This window comes from Carlito syrichta, unplaced genomic scaffold (genome assembly GCF_000164805.1).
Source record: "Carlito syrichta isolate Samal-C Ts95f unplaced genomic scaffold, Tarsius_syrichta-2.0.1 Scaffold304253, whole genome shotgun sequence".
NCBI classification, from domain to species: domain Eukaryota; kingdom Metazoa; phylum Chordata; class Mammalia; order Primates; family Tarsiidae; genus Carlito; species Carlito syrichta.
In genome coordinates, this window is record NW_007248349.1 from 443032 (window position 1) to 464490 (window position 21459).

At 42.0% G+C, this 21459-nt stretch overlaps 1 protein-coding gene across 1 annotated transcript in view; it reads right to left on the reverse strand.

The window, feature by feature from the left end:
* Positions 1–21459, reverse strand: part of HECTD4 (HECT domain E3 ubiquitin protein ligase 4) — a 90506-nt gene that overhangs the window by 37557 nt on the left and 31490 nt on the right. Inside the window, exons 25-33 of the mRNA XM_021713119.1 lie at positions 16513–16616; positions 13065–13226; positions 12800–12948; positions 12262–12341; positions 8799–8962; positions 5640–5877; positions 3430–3566; positions 2798–2924; positions 1251–1388 (exon numbers count right to left, since the gene is read on the reverse strand). Of these exons, the coding sequence (XP_021568794.1) occupies positions 1251–1388; positions 2798–2924; positions 3430–3566; positions 5640–5877; positions 8799–8962; positions 12262–12341; positions 12800–12948; positions 13065–13226; positions 16513–16616 (1299 nt within the window). The remainder of the gene's footprint in view (positions 1–1250; positions 1389–2797; positions 2925–3429; positions 3567–5639; positions 5878–8798; positions 8963–12261; positions 12342–12799; positions 12949–13064; positions 13227–16512; positions 16617–21459) is intronic.

The window sequence follows — 21459 nt, forward strand, 5'->3', positions numbered from 1 at the left end:
AACAAAAAATGGGCAAAGGATTTGAATAAACATTTCCCCCCAAAGAAATTAAAAGATAGACATGAAAAGATGTTCAACACCAAAAAGACAGACAATCACAAGTGTCGGCAAGGATGTGGAGAAACTAAAATTCTCATACATTGCTGGTGGGAATGTAAACTGGTACAATCACTTTAAAAAACAGCTTGGTAATTCCTCAGAAAGTTAAACATAAAGTTACCATGTGACTCAGCAATTCTACTCATACATATATATACCCAAGAGAAATGAAAACACATATCTACACAAAAACTTGTACACAAAAGTACATGGCAGTATGATTCATAATAGTCAAATATGGAACAATTCAAATGCCCATCAGTGGATGAGTGAATAAACAAAATGGGGTAAATCCATATAATGAAACATTAAACCATAAAAAGTTATGAAAGCACCAGACACAAAAGAACATTTGTTATATGATTCCATTTATGTAAAATGTCCAGAACAGGAAAGTCCAAGAAAGGAGATTAGTGAGTTCCAGTGCTAGACTGGACAAAGGGAAAACTGGGGAGTGATGAGAGTCCAAGATTCCTTCTGGGGGGGGATAAAAATGTTCTGGAATTGGATACAGGTGACAGTTTGATGGTTGTACAACTTTGTGAATATATGAAATACCAACAAATTGTATATTTTAAAAAGAATAGTTTATGGTATGTGAAGTACATCTAAAAAAAAAAAAAAGAGAGAGAAAAGAAACTATATATCCCTGTCCCTGTCCAAGATGTTCCAGTTTTTTGGTAGATAACAGATTTTGATCTTTTGGTAACTCTAAAAATGAGTGCTTTTAAATTATCTTTTTTGTGCTTTTCTGTAATTTCCTCATTTCTCCTAAATATGCAACAGATAAAGAATACATTCTGTTAAAATCCTAAAAAGCCCAGTGGCACCATGTAGATGTGGTTTATTATCTCAGAAGCCAGGACTAAGCCTGAGAGGCCTATTTTAAATTCTCAGCCCAGGCCCTACTTCCCCTCTTGTACAACTGCTCCGCCTCATCCTGCTCATGCTAGTGTGTTCTAGAAAGTGGGAGAGGCCAAATGTTTGCTTGTGCTGCATTAGGGTGCTCTAGGGCTTCACATGTCGGAGCCGCAAGAAGCCAAGTCACTCAGAATAAGGAGAGTCACCCAGGACAGCCAAAAGCTGCTTGGCTCATGTTTGGGAAAATTCAATTGCTCATTTCATAAGTGAAGTAAGGAGGAAAAAAAAACCTTTTCGAACTTTATCAATTGTGAACTTGTTTGCTTCATCTTTAATGTCTTCGATGGTGGGAAGGTAAAGGTCTCTTGGGATGCCACCATTCTCCTCATAGAGAAATTCAACCGTCTGCCGGGCAATATCCACCATACCTAAAAAATATAACAGGCTGGGTAACTTTCTAGAGTACACAATCTTCAAATCAACAACGACAGTGACTTCTACCTAAAGAGAATCTTTTAAGCAGTGTTTACAGGAGTACATAACCTTTTGGGGAAGATTATTATGCAGTGTCTATCAAGTTTAAAATACTAAATATACTACTTCTAGTTATGTCTCAAATCTTTCCCACAGAAACACAAGAACTAGTGTGCAAAGGAACAAGAATATTCACTGTAGCACTGCCAGTAATCGTAACAAAAAAAATGGAAATAACCAAAGTGTTCATCAATACAGAGTTACTAGAAAAGATGGTCCATCATTATGCAGTCATTTCATTTTAGTTAACACAAAAGAACAAACTATAAGAGAAATGAAGAAGAAGAAAGTAAGAGTATGTTTCTTACTTTATACATTGCTGAACTGTTTGATTTTTACTGCAATAAAGACATGTTGCTTAGTTAAGAGAGACAGAGAGCTACATCAGCTTCTGTCCATTACTGAGATTTGCTCTGTTTTTCCTTCCCAGAGGGCGAACATAATATTATGTTCAATATCAAAAACCACTATAAATTAATAAATCATGTAAATAAGTGTCCAATGCTCAGAGGGGGAACAAAAGCATCAGAGGGAGGACAGTGGGGGGGCACAATGTCTCCACTTGCTGTTGCTGCCTAGACCCCACAGTGCCCAGGGTATTGTGATTGAAAGAGCTGGTGTTGTTAGAACCTGCGCTTACACAAGGCTTAGCTCTGTCTCATGTGTCTACTGCTCTTTTAGTCACTGGTCTGTAATGAAAAGGTGTGGCAATTATTAAGCACAGTTTAAAAGGTGCCTACGGTTAGAGAAGAATGCATTTGGAAATAAGCATTAGTGAGAATAAATAAGAAATTGTGGCCTAACATGAGATTATGGAAAAGTAATCTCTACAATGTTTCCAAAAGGAATAGTAGAGATGAGAAAAAATACTGTCTAATAAGCAGGTATCAGGGAATAGAGGAAGACTGCCAAATCAAACCTTGCAGAGCACAAGTTGCATTTAAAATGAGGAAAGTCCAGAGACACTAAGTATGCTGTGAAGCCCACACAGCTTGTAAATAGCAAATCTGTGGCTTCAGATGTGACTGTTGACCATTAGGCCATAGAGTGTCTCATGATAGCCACTCCAGCTTTAGTACAGCAGCCTGTCAACCCAAAACATTGAGTTAAACTGACAAGCAAACAAAAGTCCAGCAAGGAAAGCAAAAGACCACAGAGTTCACTAAAGTACAGGTCGAAGACACTGTTAACTCTAGCATGACATTAGATGAGCCCCTCTTTCCTGATTTATGTCCTAATTTTCATCTAACCCATCTCTTCAAGTCATGAAGTGAGCGCCTTAGGAAAACAAAAAGCACCAGACCTAGTTGTAAAGCACCCTTTATCTGGTCCAGGCCCGATTTCCGCTCTGCTTCATTGCGGAAGCGTCTTCGGATGGTAGGAAAGACCTTGGTCTCCCATGCTTTCACCAGCAGAGCATAATGGTCCTCCTGGAAGGAGAAGGAACCTCATGAACAGGAAAGAATGCCTTGTGCAGGCATCACTGCTTCCCTAACAGCTCTCACCCTGAGGTCTTCATCCCACTCCAGTGCCAGGAACAAAACATCAAGTATGAACCCCTGTATTTGATACACCCCTCAGTGAGGGGAGGGAACAGTTAGACTGGGGCAAGCTTTTCCTTTCCCTCTAAAGAAGCCACAGAAGCGATTTCACAGGGTTCTGAACTCATGGCTGAATTACAATCAAAGTACTTCATTTCTTCAACACCTGCATCTCCACTGGGCAAAAGGGACCAACAGATATCGCTAGTCACTCAGAGTAAGGAGAAAATTCAATCGCTGGATAGGCGTTTAGAGTCACTGTTCAAACATAATGATGTCATTGAAAGTGTAACTATGCCAGCCTCACACTCTCACATTAATGTCATTCCTCAAGTTCATCTTTATCACCAAGCTCATGCTGCCAAGTCCTAACCCATGCCTGTGGGTCTCTCACCTGTGGGATGTCATCATCATCATCATCATCGCTTTCATCGTCTGCAATGGGAGGCGGGTGAGGGTCTGGGCCAGAGGTGATGAAATTCTCATAGCTGAGCTCGACTTTATAATGACAGGAGGTATCACTATCATATTCTGTAACAAAGCACAAGGACACTGAATTCTAAACAAGAGCAGCTTGGAAAAATCATTAACTTCTCACCCACAGACAAACTGGATCCTCCTAATTTGCATTATAGAAGAATCCTAGTACTCTGAGGAATTTTAAAGCAGTCTAGGAATAACTAATTATCTATAATTACCCTGAATCCTAAAATAGTTTGCATGAGTATAATTCATTCAACTCAGAAAAATTTAGAAAGTTCTTCACTATGAGAAAGAACTAAACAGACTCTTAAAACTGTTTGCAAGAGATACGGGCAGCCAACAGAAACATGAAAAGGTGCTCAGCCTCACTAATCATCAGAGAAATGCAAATCAAAGCCACAATGAGATACCACCTAACCCAGTAAGAATTGCCATCATTAATAAAACAAATAACAACAGATGCTGGCAAGGATATGGAGTAAAAGGAACACTTCTACACTGTTGGTGGGAATGCAAACTAGTGCAACCCCCTTGTAAAACAGTGTGGTGATTTCTGAAAGAACTAGAAATTGACCTTCCATATGACCCAGCAATTCCCCTATTGGGAATATACCAGAGGAACTCAAATCATTCTACAAAAAAGATACCTACACACGCATGTTTATTGCAGCACTATTCACAACAGCAAAAACATGGAATCAACTGTGCTGACCATCGAAACTGGACTGGATAAAAAAAAGAAAGTGGTACATATACACAATGGAATATTACGCAGACATAAAGAAGGACCAACATATGGACTTTGCAGCAACTTGGATGGGTTTAGAGTCTATCATACTCAGTGATCTAGCACAAAGAACAGAGTATCATATGTTCTCACTCATAAGCGGACCTTGAACAATTATGATAATACTATAAGATACGGACTGACAGTAGTGGGAAACTGCTGTGGAGGGGGCACACCCCAACAACAAGGGTACCTATATAATGAACATTTGTATACCTAACCTGAATTACATCTTCAATAAAGAAGAAAAAAAAAACTATTTGCAAACCAGCATCCTATGGACCAAATATGGCCCACAGACATCTTTAGTTTGGCCAGCTCAATTATATTCAATTTTGTTATAAAATGTTTCAAATAATCAAAATATTTTAGTGTACATCTCTTTAGTGTACAATCAGATTGTATAATTAGCATTTTCTTCTTCTTTTTTTGGTTTGGAGTCTCACTCTGTCGCCCAGACTGGAATGCAGTGGCCACTCCTGGCCACCGCAGCCTCAACCTGCTGGGCTCCGGTGATCCTTACACCTCAGCCTTCCAAGTAGCTGGAACTACAGGCATGCACAACCACGCCCGGCTAATTTTTGATTTATTGTGGAGATGAGGTCTCGCACCCGCGGGCTCAGGCAATCCACTCACCTCAGCCTCCCAAAGGCGCGGGATTCAGGCTGAGCCACCAAGCCTGGCTATTATTCTTTATCTCAGTTTTAAAACAATTTTTGCAAATGAGTAATACTGTGAAATGAGGAGACACTTCATGTAGGATTCTTGGGTCTAGCCAGGTATGGCGGCTCATGCCTGTAATCCCAGCACTTTGGGAGGTGAAGGTGAGAGGAATGCCTGAGCCTACCGGTTTGAGACCAGCCTGGACAACATGGCGAGACCTCTACAATCAATCAAAAAATTAGCTGGGTGTGGTGGCGTGTGCCTGCAGTTCCAGCTACTTGGAAGGCTGAGGCGGAAGGATTACCTGAGCCCAGCAGGTTGAGGCTGCAGCGGCCGTAAGCATGCCACTGCACTCCAGCCTAGCCAACAGAGTGAGACTCCAACTCAACAACCACAAAAAGGATTCTGGGGTTTTTTGTTTTTTTTTTTTAGTGTCTTACATGCTTTAGCTGGCACGAGGAGTGGCAGGCTTCCTACAAATGGGAATACATTTCCACTTTCCAGTCTGCAACACCGTCTCCCCACTTTCTGTCACCTGGCCTGTTATCCCATTACTGATGGGCACTTGAGTTTGCAAACCTGATTGTAACAAGGATGCCCAAGTTGGATTTATGGAATTTCTAACACTGTTAGCCCCAGAAGTGGTGGGGGACTAGGAGGAGGAGGCTTACGTTGCTGAGCAGTGGCCACGGCAGCGATCCGGCATGGTGGTCCATGAGTGCCTGGGTCTGATGCAATACTGGTACCAGCATCGTTGTCACTGTCAGATGCCATGGCGAAGGGCAGGGCCTCGAAGTTAGCACTGATCTCTTCTGCCAGGTCGGTGCACAGGTCGGCGGCATTGCGGTGGGCCTGCCCTTCGGCATAGGCAAATGGCCGGGAGCCAAAGTTAGCTCGAGTTTTGGTGTTCTGGAAAGGAGATCCAATAAAGGATTTGGAAGGACTTAGGTTTATTTTTATTCATCTTCTTAACACCCCGAGGTGCACTTCACTAAACATCAAATCAGAAGACTAGTCTGAGGTGTGGGCTAACAAGAGAAAGCAGGCAAAGGCTGGTCCTGCATACTGGTGCTTAAACTCTGCACAGCCAGCTCTTCCTCCCTCCTCTCACCTCGCACTCTATCTCTCGTTTTCAACACTGTTGCTTTCCCCTGACACCACTGCACATACAGTTCCCTCCACCTGGACATTCTTTACTCCAACTTTGTCGAGTTCAGATTGGTTAATATCCCAGATCTGTCTCAAGCATCACTTCTTCAGATTAGATTTGCCTGCAGCTTGCTTCCATAAAGTCTACAATTTTCATTCATAGCATTTATTAGCTTGTGATTTCACACTTACACACGTATATTTGTGTGGTTTTTTACTAGTGTCAGATTCCTCCAACTGATTGTAGCCACATGAAGACAAACATCATATCTGTTTTGCTCACTGTTACAAATCCAGAGCTTAGCATAGTGCTTAACAAACAGTCAATGTTCAATAAACATTTGTTGAATGAGGCTGGGCATGGGGGCTCACACTTATAATCCCAACACTTTGGGAGGCCAAGGCAGGAAGATTACTCGAGCCCAGGAGTTCAATACCAGCCTGGGCAACCATCTCTACAAAAAATAAAATTATCCAGGCATGGTGACACTTTCCTGTAGTCCTACCTACTCAGGAGGCTGAGGTGGAAAGATTGCCTGAGCCCAGGAGTTCAAGGCTGTGGTAAGCCAATGTACTCCAGACTAGGTGACAACGAGACCCTAATTTAAAAAAAATTGTTGAATGAATGAACAGGCTTAGAAATGCTGCTTTCCATCATTAGCATCTTTAATTCACTCAATAAACACAGAAATACAAGATGGCATCAGAGAAATGGTGTATAACATGGGTCCCCACCCCCCCAGTATTGGTCCATGGCCTGTTAGAAACTGGACCACACAGCAAGAGGTGAGTGGTGGGTGGGCGAGTGAGCAAAGTTTCATCTGTATTTACAGCCACTCTCCATCACTTGCATTACTGCCTGAAATTTGTCTTCTGTCAGATCAGCAGCAACATTAGATTCTCATAGGAGCACAAACTCTGTTGTAAACTGTACATGTGAGGGATCTAGATTGTACACTCCTTATGAGAATCTAATGCCTGATGATTTGAGGAGCTAAGGTGGTAATGCTAGCACTGGGGAGCAGCTGCAAACACAGGTTAACAGCAGTGAGGTTAGACTGCACATCCCCTGCTCTGTCTGTGGAAAAACTATCTTCCATGAAACTGGTCCCTAATGCCAAAAAAGATTGGGGACTGCTGTGGTATAGGGTCAAATCCTACAGGATCTTGTAGGCCTTATTTTTTTTTTTAAAGAAAAAAAAAAGGTGGGTCTTGTTATGTTGCCCAGGCTAGAGTGCAGTGGCTATTCACCAGCACAATCATAGCTCACTGCAGCCTCAAACTCCTGGTTTAAGTGATCCTCCCAGCCCAGCCTCCTGAGTAAATGGCATACAGCATCTTGTAGGTCATTATAAAGACTTGGGTTTTTACAAAGTATGATATGGGAAGCCACTGACTAGTTTACAGTAAAGAAGTGACATTCTAACTAACATTTTATTTATTTTTTTGAGTTGTAGTCTCACTCTGTCGCCCAGACTGGAGTGCAGTGGCTGCTCCCAGCCACCACAGCCTCGACCCGCTGGGCTCCGGTGATCCTTTCACCTCAGCGTTCCAAGTAGCTGGAACTACAGGCGCATGCTACCACATCCGGCTAATTTTTTTTATTTATTGTAGAGATGAGGTCTCGTCAAGTTGCCCAGGCGGGTCTCGAACCCACAGGTTCAGGCAGTCCACTCACCTCTGTCTCCCAAAGCCACGGGATTACAGGCTGAGCCACCGAGCCCGGCTCTAACTAACATTTTAAAGCATCACTGTGACTGCTGTGTAGAAGACTTTGTGAAAGGGAAAGAATGAGGGCTAGGAGAAAAGTTAGGAGAATACTGTGATCAGCTCCCCAAGAGATGATGGTTGCTGGGCTAGGCTATGAATGGGGGAAAGGGATAAATGGTAGATTCTGGATGCATCCTAAACATAGAGCCAACAAAGTTTGCTGACAGACTGAATGTGGAGCAGGAAAAAAATGAGGAATCAAGGAAAAACATCAAGGTTTTTGGCCTTAGCATCTGGAAGCACAGAGCTGCCATTTCCTGAAAGAGAAAGACTAGAAGAGCAGCGGCTATGGGCAGGAGGGAGTCAGACTCAGTCTTGGATGTGTGACTTTGACGTGCCAGATTGACATTCACTTTAAGATGCTGCCTAGACTGCTGGGCATATGAACATAGAATTACGGAGAGGTCTTGGATGGAGATACAGACTTGAGAGCTACTGGCATGTAGTAAGTAATGATGTTGCAAAGAACACTGGCTATTCATAGGTGCTCCTTAAAAACCAAAAAAGTTCCATGATTAGATACACATGGGGAAGCTAGATTCAATAGGTTGAACTTCTGAATCTTGACTGAAGATTACTCCAAGCTTCTGACATACTAAGTGACCCAAAACAAAATTTACTTGACCACAGGATCATCTTACTGACATTTGAAAGAACACTAGTGTTCCTTGCATTGCTATTTGGGAAAGATGGTTCAAAGGATGTCAAAGCAGTGAAGCACTAAGTTCTTGATACAGTATCGTCCAACCCAAGTCTGAGGGTTCAATGCAAGGTACATACTTGCCCTTCCTTCTGTCATGTGCGCCATGTTATGTACAAGGAGGACACAACTGGTACCTTTTGTTTTCCATTCCTGACAGGACCATATTACCAGGGAGAATTTGTTTTCCTTTCCCAACAAGGTAACCTGCCTTTTTCTGAATGTGAACCACCGGCCACATGCCACCAGAGACATCTTCAAGATATGGTGAGAGGCGTTGTCCGCAGTATGTGAAGTACACCCGGCCTTTGGCTGGCTGCCCTGGAGGGGGTGGAGTGCCCTCGGTTCTCTCCCAGCCAATTCCTGCTACATCACCTACAGCAGGAGAATAAGAAGGAAGCAACACGTTTTCTCCCTATTGACTATAAAGTAAACTAGTTTGCTACCAGAGTGACGCCTGCATATCACTGACTCGATTTTAATTAGGCCCTTAATTATCTCTGAAAAAGAAATGAAGCTACTGAATTTAAATAGATATAAAGTAAAACAATAGAAATAAACCATTTAAAAAGATATCAGAAACTACTTAGAAAAAAGAAAATACGTAGTGCCTGTGTTAAGTTGACCACAATTACATATTACATTTAGCCTTTATTTCCCTGGCAGCCAAGACAAAAAGTAAAAACATTGAGTAAAATGTTTAAAATAGAGGAAAACAAATTTTTCTCCTTTGACATGTAAAGGATTACTTATAGTGTAAAGGTAATAAGGTAATAGGAATTTCTTCTCTGAAAGTTTGTGGAAGATTAAGAAATGGCTTTTTTTTTTTTTTTTTTTTTTTGTTGGAGTCTCACTCTGTCGCCCAGACTGGAGTGCCATGGCCGCTCCCGGCCACTGTAGCCTCGACCTGCCGGGCTCCGGCGATCCTTCCGCCTCAGCCTTCCAAGTAGCCAGAATTACAGCCGCGTGCTACCACTCCTGGCTGATTTTTGACTTATTGTAGAGATGAGGTCTCGCCAAGTTGCCCAGGCGGGTCTCGAACCTGCATGCTCAGGCAATTCACTCACCTCAGCCTCCCAAGGCACAGGATTACAGGCTGAGCTACCAAGCCCGGCTAGAAATGGCTTTTAAAAAATGTAATTTAAGGCCAGGAGCGGTGGTTCAGCCTGTAATCCTAGCATTTTGGGAGGCCGAGGCGAGAGGACTGCCTGAGCCCAGGGGTTTAAGACCAGCCTGGGCAACTTGGTGAGAACTCATCGCTACAATAAATCACAAAAACTACCTGGGCGTGATGGCGTGTATCTGTAGTTCCAGCTACTTGGAAGGAAGAGGCGGAAGGATTGTCTGAGCCCAGCAGGTTGAGGTTGTGGTGGCTGTGAGCATGCCACTCTACTCCTTCAGCTTAGGCAACAAGAGTGAGACTCCAACTCAAAATAAATAAATAAAAAAAAAATAAAAAATGTAATTTAAAACTCTACCCACAAGGTAAGTTAGAGACGGACCTTAAATTCCATTATGTCCTCTTGCTGATAAGTGTGAAGGCATTTTGCCAAGAGCTAAGAAGATAGCTCACACAAGTCACATCTTTCTGGTAAGATGAGGATACTAGGCAGGACTTACAGAAACAAGCAGAGCATACTCAGTGCAACGGCTCTCTTACACTGACTACTACTAGCACGTGTGGCCTTATAGTTCACCTGCTGTGAATGCTCTCCAATAAGTGCATTAAGTATTATGATTCTGTTTTGAACAGAGTTTCCTATGGCTTATAAACCACTAGAATGGGAGCTTCCCAGTGACTAGGGACTTGTCATTGTCCACCACAACATCCTCAAGGCCTAGAAGAGGGCCTAGCAGGTAGAAGATGCTCAGCAAGTATCTGTTGATGAGTTGACACCCACGTGTTGGGACAGAGGTTAAGATTTTGCTGTGAAAACTGCGTTCAAGTCCTATTCCTATGCAGACACATTTCTCTAAGAAGAGGGTAGTCTGTGTCTGAGGTCTGGTCCAACATGTACTCAAGAACCAAAATTGATAAAATAACAAATAACAGCAACAAGTAAATAAAAACCCTGGCCGGGTGCAGTGGCTCATGCCTGTAATCCCATCACTTTGGGTGTCTGAGGTGGGAAGATCGCTTGAGTCCAGGAGTTTGAGGCCAGCCTGGGAAGCATAGCAAAACTCTGTCACTACAAAAAAACCAAAAAATTAGCTTGGTGGGGTGACACGTGCCTGTTCCCATCTACTCGGGAGGCTCAGGTGGGAGGATCACCAGAATCCAGGCAGTCAAGGTTGCAATGAGCCACAGTCTGGGAGACAGAGTGAGACTCTGACTCAAATAAATAAATAAGTAAAAAAATAAATAAATAACATAACATAATCAAACCCTGACAATGCTTCCCTCTCCACTACCCTTTTGTGCTTAAGGTATGTGTAGGTAAGTACTCTGCTGAGATGTCAGAGTTCTGCTCTGCAAAGCAAGAGAGAAATTACTTTGCTCTGAAATAGTTTCCAAGTCATAACTAGACCATGAGTGAAAACACTATGCTCCCAGGAAAAATGCAACTTTAATGAGCAGCTCTCTCAAGGGTAAGTGATGGCAAAAGTTACAAAAGGCTACCCATTGGATGGAATAACTTCGTGTTCCCCAGTACAACATCCTAGATTATCTATCACATACAGCAAGTTTTTTGGTTGTTTTTCTTTAAGTCAGAGTCTCACTGTCGCCCAGGCTTGAGTGAAGTGGCACGCTCATGGCCACCACAGCCTCAACCTGCTGGGTTCAGGCAATCCTTTTGGACTTGGCCTTCCAAATAGCTGGAACCACAGGCATGCACCACCATGGCCAGTTAATTTTTCGACTTATTGTAGAGATGAGGTCTCACCAAGTTACCCATAATGGTCTCAAACCCCTGGGCTCCAGCAATTCTCTTGCCTTGCCCTCCCAAAGTGCTGGGATTACAGGCGTGAGCCACCATGCCTGGCCAGCAATTTAAGTTTTATCATAGGTGATGCTAAGATGCATTGTCTGAAAATAAGTAGCTGAAATATTTAGCTGCTTCTAATGCCAGTGCAACAATTCTGGTATTTTGCCACTGGGGGAGCAAGTAGGACCAATCCCAATTCATCAATAGATGAATAAGTAACTACATAAATCAAGTTATTTACATGGAGGCTCAGTGGAAGAAATAATAATGTCTTTATTGAGTAGACTGTCTATGTGACTAAAACATCCAGGCAGAATATTTGCTGAAGCTTGACCAGATGTTTGGGTTACTGAAAACCAAGTCTACAGTCTGTGTCTCCGAATACAGCACTTAAGTACCTCATGGCTGGTGGTGGAGTTCTCTTTTGCTGATGCTATTTATCTGCTTGTTAATGCAGAGCTGATGAAAGACTCAACTTCAGAGTAAAGCAAAATCCCAGAATTTTCTGAAGATGGAGGAATAAAGTAAATATGACTCTTGAGTTACGAAATGAAGGCTCTGAAGGTGATGACTCCTCAAGTGAGGGGTTTGGTATAAACTAGGGGGTAGCAACGACAAGTGTTCGGTTTTCACTAAAAGGCAAATTGCTCATTTCCAGTTGCTAAATGTATTTAACTTTAACCAATTTAGACTCAAACCTAGGATCAACAGAGACAAGCAGGGTAAAAAAGTTCCCACCACACTCACCAGGAGAGAGAGTCACGTCTAGCCGAACGCTCTTCCACTGCAACAAGCTAGAGCCATTGTAGTGCACAGCTCGGCCATTGCTATGAAACATACAAAGAAAGGAGATCAAAGGCAAAACTCACCAGCCAACACAGAGGCAGGTAAGCAGCAAACAGGGGTCAGCAGATTGAGGGTAATTAGAAATCATAAGAGCTACTCTCTCCTGAAACATGAATATATTTCCAACTGGTATATTCCAAATATTGAGATTATTATGGTATAACTTTAGCATTAAGATATTCACACCAGTATTTCATTCATAGATAAAGAAAGATAAAGACAAAGACAGCTTTTTTATCACAGGACAACTGGGAGTGAATCTTGCTAATATGCACTGTAAATCTCCAGAAAGAGAAATAACACACTCCTTTCCCCATACATTTGAAGACAGAATTCTATTTTGGCTTCTTGTACTCCTAAAACACCTTGTGAGAAGCTACTGTTCTCTGGAATGTTGACCTAAATTTTTTTGTTAATAAAAGCAATAGTAGCCACTCACTTATGGAAAAGACAAGTGCCCACTGGGTTAGTCCAAGCCCCATCTCGTTTCTCTGCTTCTGTAGCGAAGCCAAAGGAAACTATCGGTCCGGTGTCGTCATCAGTATCTCCATAGGAAACAATTTCAATTTCCCAGTAAAAAGACGGGGCCTGAAGAGACACCAGAAGAGGGTGACAATCAGAGCACGCAGCCTGGGCCCTAGAACCTGCTTTTTCATTCACATTTGCAGGAAAGCAGCAGAAGACAGTGTCATGTGATGTCTCACCTGAATGGGCAGTGGTGATGTAGCATAGATAAAGGTGCCCCGGGGCAGACCCCCCCCAGCACTGGGGTCAGCCAGGAAGGTGACCGAGGTGAGGTGAGAGGAGAACATGCAGGCTCGAACCGGCGGGAACACTCGCGAGGGGCTCCAGGTGATCTCTTTGGGCTACATGAGGGGAAACCCACATTCAGTAGAATTGCAAACACCAATACCTTCACTATCTCAAAGAAGAAAAACACATCGTATCTGATGGTACTAAAATATAGGCATATATATCTCTCTCTCTCAAAAACATCTTTCTTAAAGGAAACTTTTCTTTATTAAAAGAAAAAGGCAGTACCTTTTCCTACGCCCAGTCCTGTTCCCCCCTAATATTCACTCTTTTAACTGTGTATATGTATGTTTGCTTTTTTTTTTTTTTTTTTGAGACAGGGTCTCACTCTGTGGTTGAGGCTGGAACGCAGTGGTATGATTTTGGCTCACTGCAGTCTCCACCTCCTGGGCTCAAGTGAGCTGGGACTACAGGCGTGCACCACCATGCCCAGCTAATTTTTCCTTTAATTTCTTTTTTTTAATTTTTGAGTGGTAGTCTCACTCTGTCATCCAGGCTGGAGGGCAGTGGCACGCTCCCAGCCACCGCGGCCTCAACTTGCCAGGCTCAGGTGATCCTTCCACCTCAATCTTCCAAGTAGCTGGAACAACGGGCACGTGCCACCATGCCCTGCTAATTTTTTGATTTATTGTAGAGATGAGGTCTTGCCAAGTTGCCCAGGCTGGTCTTGAACCCACAGGCTCAGGCAATCCTCTCACCTCGGCCTCCCAAAGTGCAAGGATTATAGGCATGAGCCACCGCGCTCGGCCTTCCTTTAATTTTTATAGAGACAAGATCTCAATATGTTGCTCAGTCTGGTCTTGAGCTTCTTGGCTTTAGTGAGCCTCCCACTTCGGCCTCTCAGAGAGCTAGGATTATAGGCATGACCCATTTTGCCTGGCCTCTTTTAATTACTAATCCTGATACCGACCTCTATATTTCTTTTTCTCACACTGATGCTATTTTTACTATCCCTTTAAGATATTATTTATCTTCCAAAACAACAAGCAAGGAATGTATTTATTCACTTATTCTTTTGAGACAGGGTCTCGCTCTGTTGCCCAGAGAGTGCAGTGGTATGTTTCTGGCTCACCGCAGTCTCCACCTCGTGGGCTCAAGTGATCCTTCTACCTTAGCCTCCTGAGTAGCTGGGAATATAGGTGTGTGCCCCATGCCCAGCTAATTTTTATATTTTTTGTAGAGACAAATTCTTGCTATGTTGCCTACATTGGTCTCAAACTCTTGGGCTCAATCAATCTTACTGCCTTGGTCTCCCAAAATGCTGGGATTATGGGGGCATGAGCTACTGCACTGGCCTGAATTTTTACATACGCTCCCTCCTTACAGGTGTGTACACACATACACTGCGCTCCATGCTCTCATAGTCTTCAAGTAGTTACAAAACAGAGTTTAATTCAATCTGTAACCAGAAGTTATATTCCTATGACTTAATATTCAACTCAAAGCTAAGCAGAGGTACCATGGTGACTTTTTTTCCACTTTCATAATTTTTAATCAATCTAATCATAAAAATCTCAAGCTTCTCTATCAGACAAAAACATATCTTTTTAACCCATCAATTTCATTGCATCCTAAAGAAAAAACTAAAAGGTACATGCAAAAATTCATTTCTGAGGGCATGCATCAGATCACCATAATGGTGAAAGCTGAAGATAACTTAGACAATGAAAGCCTGAGTGAATAAAGGAAGGTACAGTGTTCTGGGATATTAAGTTGCTACTGGTTGACACAGAAAGGGATTCACCACCTACTGAGGGGAAAAGTTGGATAGAAAACAGTATCAAGCCGGGCTCAGTGGCTCAGCCCGTAATCCCACACTTTGGGAGGCTGAGGTGAATGGATTGCCTGAGCCCGCAGGTTTGAGACCCGCCTATGCAACTTGGCGAGACCTCATCTCTACAATAAATCAAAAACTAGCCAGGCGTTGTAGTGCGCGCCTGTAGTTCCAGCTACTTGGAAGGCTGAGGAGGAAGGATCGCCGGAGCCCAGCAGGTCGGGGCTGTGGTGGCAGGGAGCGGCCACTGCACTCCAGTCTGGGTGACAGAGTGAGACTCCAACTCAAAAAAAAAAAAAAAAGAAAATAGTATCAACAGTAGAAATCTATTTTTGTGCAAAAAATTATAATATGTATGAATGCATTATAATTATTATATAATTATATATTTATATACATAGTTATATGATAATTATAATTATAATCAATGTGTTGACAATGGCAATTGGAGATGAGATTTCAGATGTAATTTTTTTCTTTTATATATTTTTACTTCTAAAAAATAATTTTAAACCTATAGAAAAACTGCAAGAATACAGCAAGTCTTGTATATGCTTACCTAGATACACATAACATATAATTCAACCATTTAAAGTATATAAATCAATGGTCTTTGGTCTATTCAGAGTTGTGCAGCCATCACCATGACCTAATTTTAGAATATTTTTGCCCCCATTGAAAGAAACCCTGTACCCATTGGCAGTCAATCCCCATCTCTCTTTCCCTTGACTTTCTGCTCTCAGCCCCTGGCAATCTCTAATCTATTTTCTGTGTCTATGGATTTAGGAATGGGATCTCACTATGCTGCCCAGGTTATATATTATATTTTATTTATTCAGTCATCAGTTGATGGACAGTTGCACTATTTTCACTTTTTGGCTATCATGAATAACGCTGCTAAGAACATTCACAGATACACCAAGTTTTAACACTGTTTCACTTTTTTTTTTTTTTTTTTTGAGTTGGAGTCTCACTCTGTCGCCCAGACTGGAGTGCAATGGCCGCTCCCGGCCACCGCAACCTCGACCTGCTGGGCTCCGGCGATCCTTCCACCTCAGCCTTCCAAGTAGCCGGAATTACAGGCATGCACTACCACGCCCAGCTGATTTTTGGATTTATTATGGAGATGAGGTCTCGCTGCCCAGGCGGGTCTCTAACCTGCGGGCTCAGGCAATCCACTCACCTCAGCCTCCCAAAGGCGCAGGATTACAGGTTGAGCCACTGAGCCCGGCCTCACTTTTGTATTTTAATTACTCTTTCATTCTCTCTATATACATACAGTACTTATTATAAAATGGACTGTAGATCTAAAAATTGTTTAAAACTTTCTTTTTGTTATTGATAACACATAGAAACTATACATTATTAAGTTCTGCTTTCTTGCTATAATTTTTCAATATTCAGAATGTCAGCTCAATCTGCTTTGACATTCAAAGATGATAGGGTATGTCATTGCAAAAAGCACACCTCCAAATGGCTCTGCAAACATTCTAAATGCCATTAACTTGCTAATGGCACTCCTCAGTGACATGTATGGCAGGAAGGGTGAAGCTGCAGGAGCTCACCTGTCTCCGGTCAGCTTGCAGGGGAGGCGGTGGGGGCCGAGCACAGTCCCGGTAGAGCATCCTCAGGCGTTCACACTGCACCTCCACAACTGCAAGTCGCTCTCCTGCAGATGTATACATTGAATCTGTGAAAATAACTCCCACAACCTCCAAGAGCATGCTGACTCTTTCAGAGTAGCGTCAAAATAATACAATCCATGTCTAGTGATCATTCAAATTTTTGCAAAAGAACAAATACCCTGAGACATCTTTGACTTCTACACATACTCAGTAGCACAACAATGTGTGCTCTGGAGTTAGACTGCCTGGATTCACAACCTGGCTCGAATGCTTGGTATGTACCATCTTATTTTCTTTTTCTTCTTTTTTTTTTTCTTTTTTCTGAGTCTGGGTCCTGCTCTGTCACCCAGGCTGAAGTACAGTGGCATGATCACGCTCACCACAGCCTCGATTTCCTGGGTTCAGGCGATCCTCCCACCTCAGCCTCCTGAGTAGATGGGTCTATAGGAGCATGCCACCATGCCTGGCTAATTTTTAAATTTTTTTGTAGAGACGAGGTCTCATTATGTTGCTATGGCTGGTCTCGAACTACTGGGTTCAAGCAGTCTTCCTGCCTTGGCCTCTCAAAGTGCTGGGATTACAGATGTGAGCCACTGTACCTGGTCTACCATCTTACTTTCAATACAGGGTTAACAACAGTAACTGTGTCTCATGGGGTTGGTGTGAAGATGAGATGAAATAACTTAAGTATAGCCCTTAGCTAAGCTCTGGCACAGGGCACTCAATAAATGAGAGCTGTTATTCTTATCTAATACATTAAGGCTATTTTTCTTATAATCCAAATTGATTTTTAAAAATCTAATATGTATTGAGCACCTCCTATGAGCAAAGCTCACTGGTAGATGTTGGAGAATACAAAGATGTGAGCCAAAGCCCCTACTCTGGGAGGGAAGGTAAGAGATGTACACACATATATATACCATAAAGAGGATAAAAGGACAATACAAGGCTGTAGTGTGTGATTATGTGATATAAGACACAAACAAGTAAAGATGACTCAATTCTAATATTTAGAAAGGTTTAATAAAAACATCATTATGTTAGATCTAAGAAAAGACAGAATTTCAATAAACAGAGAAGGAAGGGAAATCTGGGTGGCTTTGCACTATGAGAAAGGGTCTAGGATAGTCAAGTGCAAGAAGTATTAGAAATTTTTCACATGATACATAAAAACTAACTCAAAATGGTTGGTTCAAAGACCTAATGAAACCTGTAGCTAAAACTATAAAACTCTTAGAAGAAAATACAGGTGTAAAAGATCTTCGATTAGACAATGGTTTCTTAGATATGACACCAAAGTATAAGCAATGAAAGAAAATTAGGTATACTGGGCTTCATTAAAATAAAAAACTTGTGTTTCAAAGGATACTACACCAAGAAAGTAAAAAAAAAAAAACTCATAGACTGGAATAAAAGATTTGCATATAATATTTGATAAGGGACTAGTATACCTGGAATATATAAAGAACTCAACAATTAAAAAACAAAAAACAGACCCGCCTGGGCAACTTGGCGAGACCTCATCTCTACAATAAATCAAAAATTAGCTGGGCGTGGTAGCACGCGCCTGTAGTTTCAGCTACTTGGAAGGCTGAGGCGGAAGGATTGCCGGAGCCCAGCAAGTCGAGGCTGCGGTGGCCGGGAGTGGCCACTGCACTCCAGTCTGGGCGACAGAGTGAGACTTCAACTCAAATAAATAAATAAATAAAACAAAACAAAGGAAAAAACCGAAAAAAAAGGACACAGGCAAGAAAAAAAAATCCTCAACAATAAAATGACAAATCATACAATTAAAAAATGGATAAAGAGGCTGGGCATGCTAGCTCGTGTCTATAATCCCAAGACTTTGAGAGGCTGAGGCAAGAGGATCACTTGAGGCCAGCAGTTTGAGACCAGCCTGGGCAACATAGTGAGACCTTGTCTCTACAAAAAAAATTTTTTAAATTGGCAGGGCATGGTGGCACACACCTGTAGTTCCAGTTACTTAGGAGGCTGAGGCAGAATGATCACTTGAGCCCAGGAGGTCAAGGCTATAGTGAGCCAAGATTGTGCCACAGCACTCCAGCCTGGGCAACTGACTGAGACCCTGTCTCAAAAAACAAAACACAAAACAAGGGGTTTGAATAGACATTTCTCCAAAGAAGATATGCAAATGGCCAATAAGTATGAGAAAAGATGCTCAACATCATTTGTCATTAAGAAAATGCAAATTAAAACCATAATAAGATGCCACTTCACACCCTGTAGGATGACTATAATCTAAATGATGAACAATACCAGTGTTGCCAAGAATGTGGAGTAACTGGGACCCTTATTCATGATGGATGGGAATGTAAAATGATTCAGTCACTTTGGGAAACAGTGTCTCAAAAAATGAAAGCAATTCCTCAAAAGTTAAATGTAGAGTTACCATATGAGACAGGAATTCCACTCCTAGGTCTAGTTGCTAGAGAACTGATAACAAAATCCAACATTACATATGAATGTTTATAGCAGCATTATTCATAATAGCCCAAAAGTAGAAATAATACAAATATTCATAAATTGATCAATGGATGAATAAAATGTGATATACCCATACAATGGAGTGGTACTGAGCCAGAGAAAAGAATGAGGTACTGATATGTGTTATAACATGAATGAACCTTGAAAACATGCTAAGTGAAAGAAGTCTGATGTAAAAAGTCACATATATCATGATCTCATTTATGTGAAATGCCCAGAACAGGCAAATCCATAGAGATAGGAAGTAGACTGGTGTGCCAGAGGCTGGAGGGAGGAGGTAATGGAGGATAATGGGGAGTCATTGCTTAATGCATACAGGTGTGTTTTTTTATATTGGGGGAGGATAGAAATGTTCTGGAATTAGATAGTGGTGATGGTTGTACAACTCTCTGAATATATTAAACCCCAATTAATTGTACACTTTAATGAGGTAAATTGTACATGGTATGTGAATTACACCTAAAAAAACCAAACAGTGTCTTAGGAGGACTACGATGTAGTCTAGCAAAAGTAATGCACAGGATTTGTGTAAGATAGTGGTGAAAGATTTATTTACTTATAGCATAGCTATAGACACCAAAGAGGGAACCTGCAGACACATAAGATACAGTCCCATGAAATGTACTGGAAATAGATAAGAAATGAGGCAAAGATAAAACATAGTCAAAGAGGAGCCAGAAGTGAGTCCACGTCATGATGTGGGTGGCCAGGTTCTTTATTTATACTTGGGGTCATAAGTTTGGATTTGTGCTTCCCAGTGGTCAAATCAAAGAAGGAAATTGGTCAGTAACAGGATTTATCAAGTCCATTAAAGTAAACTAGTCATAAGGAGCCCAATTATTTTTTGTTAAAATAACTTAAAAAATTACTCTAGGTGATCCCATACACAAAATACTGGATGATACTATGAATAACATCTGCAACAATGTTTTTATAATCAACCAGTAACAAATTTCATGGTGATATTTCATATACATATATATATTTTTGGTTGTTGTTGTTTTGTTTTGGTTTTGGTTTTTTTTGAGTTGGAGTCTCACTCTGTCTCCCAAACTGAAGTTTTTTGTTGTTGTTGTTGTTGTTTTTTAAGTCAGAGTCTCACTCTGTCGCCCAGGCTGGATTGCAGTGGCACAGTCATGGCCACTGCAGCCTCAACCTGCTGGGTTCAGACGATCCTTCTGCCTTAGCCTTCCAGGTAGCTGGAACTACAGGCATGTGCCACCATGCCCAGCTAATTTTTTGATTTACTGTAGAGTTGAGGTCTCGCCAAGTTGCCCAGGCTAGTCTTGAACCCATAGGCTCAGGCAATCCTCTTACCTCAGACTCCCAAAGTGCTGGAATTATAGGCGTGAGCCACCACGCCGGGCTCATGGTGATACTTCAATGCAGAGAAATGAAATTATACAAAATAATAAGGTAAAAGCAATTCTTAGGGGGGGGGAAGAAAGAGAACAGGAGACTATTTGATAGTGTTAAGTCATGTTTGCCGTGAGGTGGGCTTACATAAGAGATTTTATAGTATGTAATGTGAGACTAAAATGTTCCTATACTTCAAATTCAAGAAAGAAAAGACTGATTGTTTTTGGCCATAGTAACTACCAGAACTGGGCTGTAAACTCATCCCTATGTATGAATGACAACTTTGCATCAGTAACTATGCTTAGAAAAGTCAGCCACTCTGTGACAGTTCTGTGCTTCTGATAATCAGGCACTCACACTATGGTCTCAAGAAGATAATAGTGACAACAATGTGAAAAGAGAGAGCATAAGAAGAAAAAGTTGATAAAAAGTACCTGCCTTGATGGTGTCTTTCACTGAGGTAGAAACAGATGGGTTAAAAAAAAAAAAGGAAAAAGTAAATCCTTAAGGAGTTGGTAGTGAAAGTAGGCAGGAAAGAGACATTTCGAAAGAATTTAAAAGGAAGAATGGAATATGGTAAGCGACTGGCTGTGAAGGGATGAGGAGAAGGCATCATATTTGACTCAGTATCTAAGCATCAAAAACTAGCCTGAGTATCATTAACTAAGCTGGGGAAGTCAGGAAGAAGAATGTATTCCAGAGTATTTGGGTTTTAAGAGAGGTTGGGGAGGGGGCTACTTTTAGAGAGGGCCTGTATCTCAAGAGAAATGGTCACCTCAGAAGCCATGAAAGCTCCAGAGAAGGGCAGGTAAATACAGAAGGCAGCCGGGCTCGGTGGCTCAGCCTGTAATCCCGCGCCTTTGGGAGGCTGAGGTGAGTGAATTGCCTAACCCGCAGGTTCAAGACCCGCCTGGGCAGCGAGACCTCATCTCTACAATAAATCAAAAAAAATCAGCTGGGCGTGTAGCGCATGCCTGTAATTCTGGCTACTTGGAAGGCTGAGGTGGAAGGATCGCTGGAGCC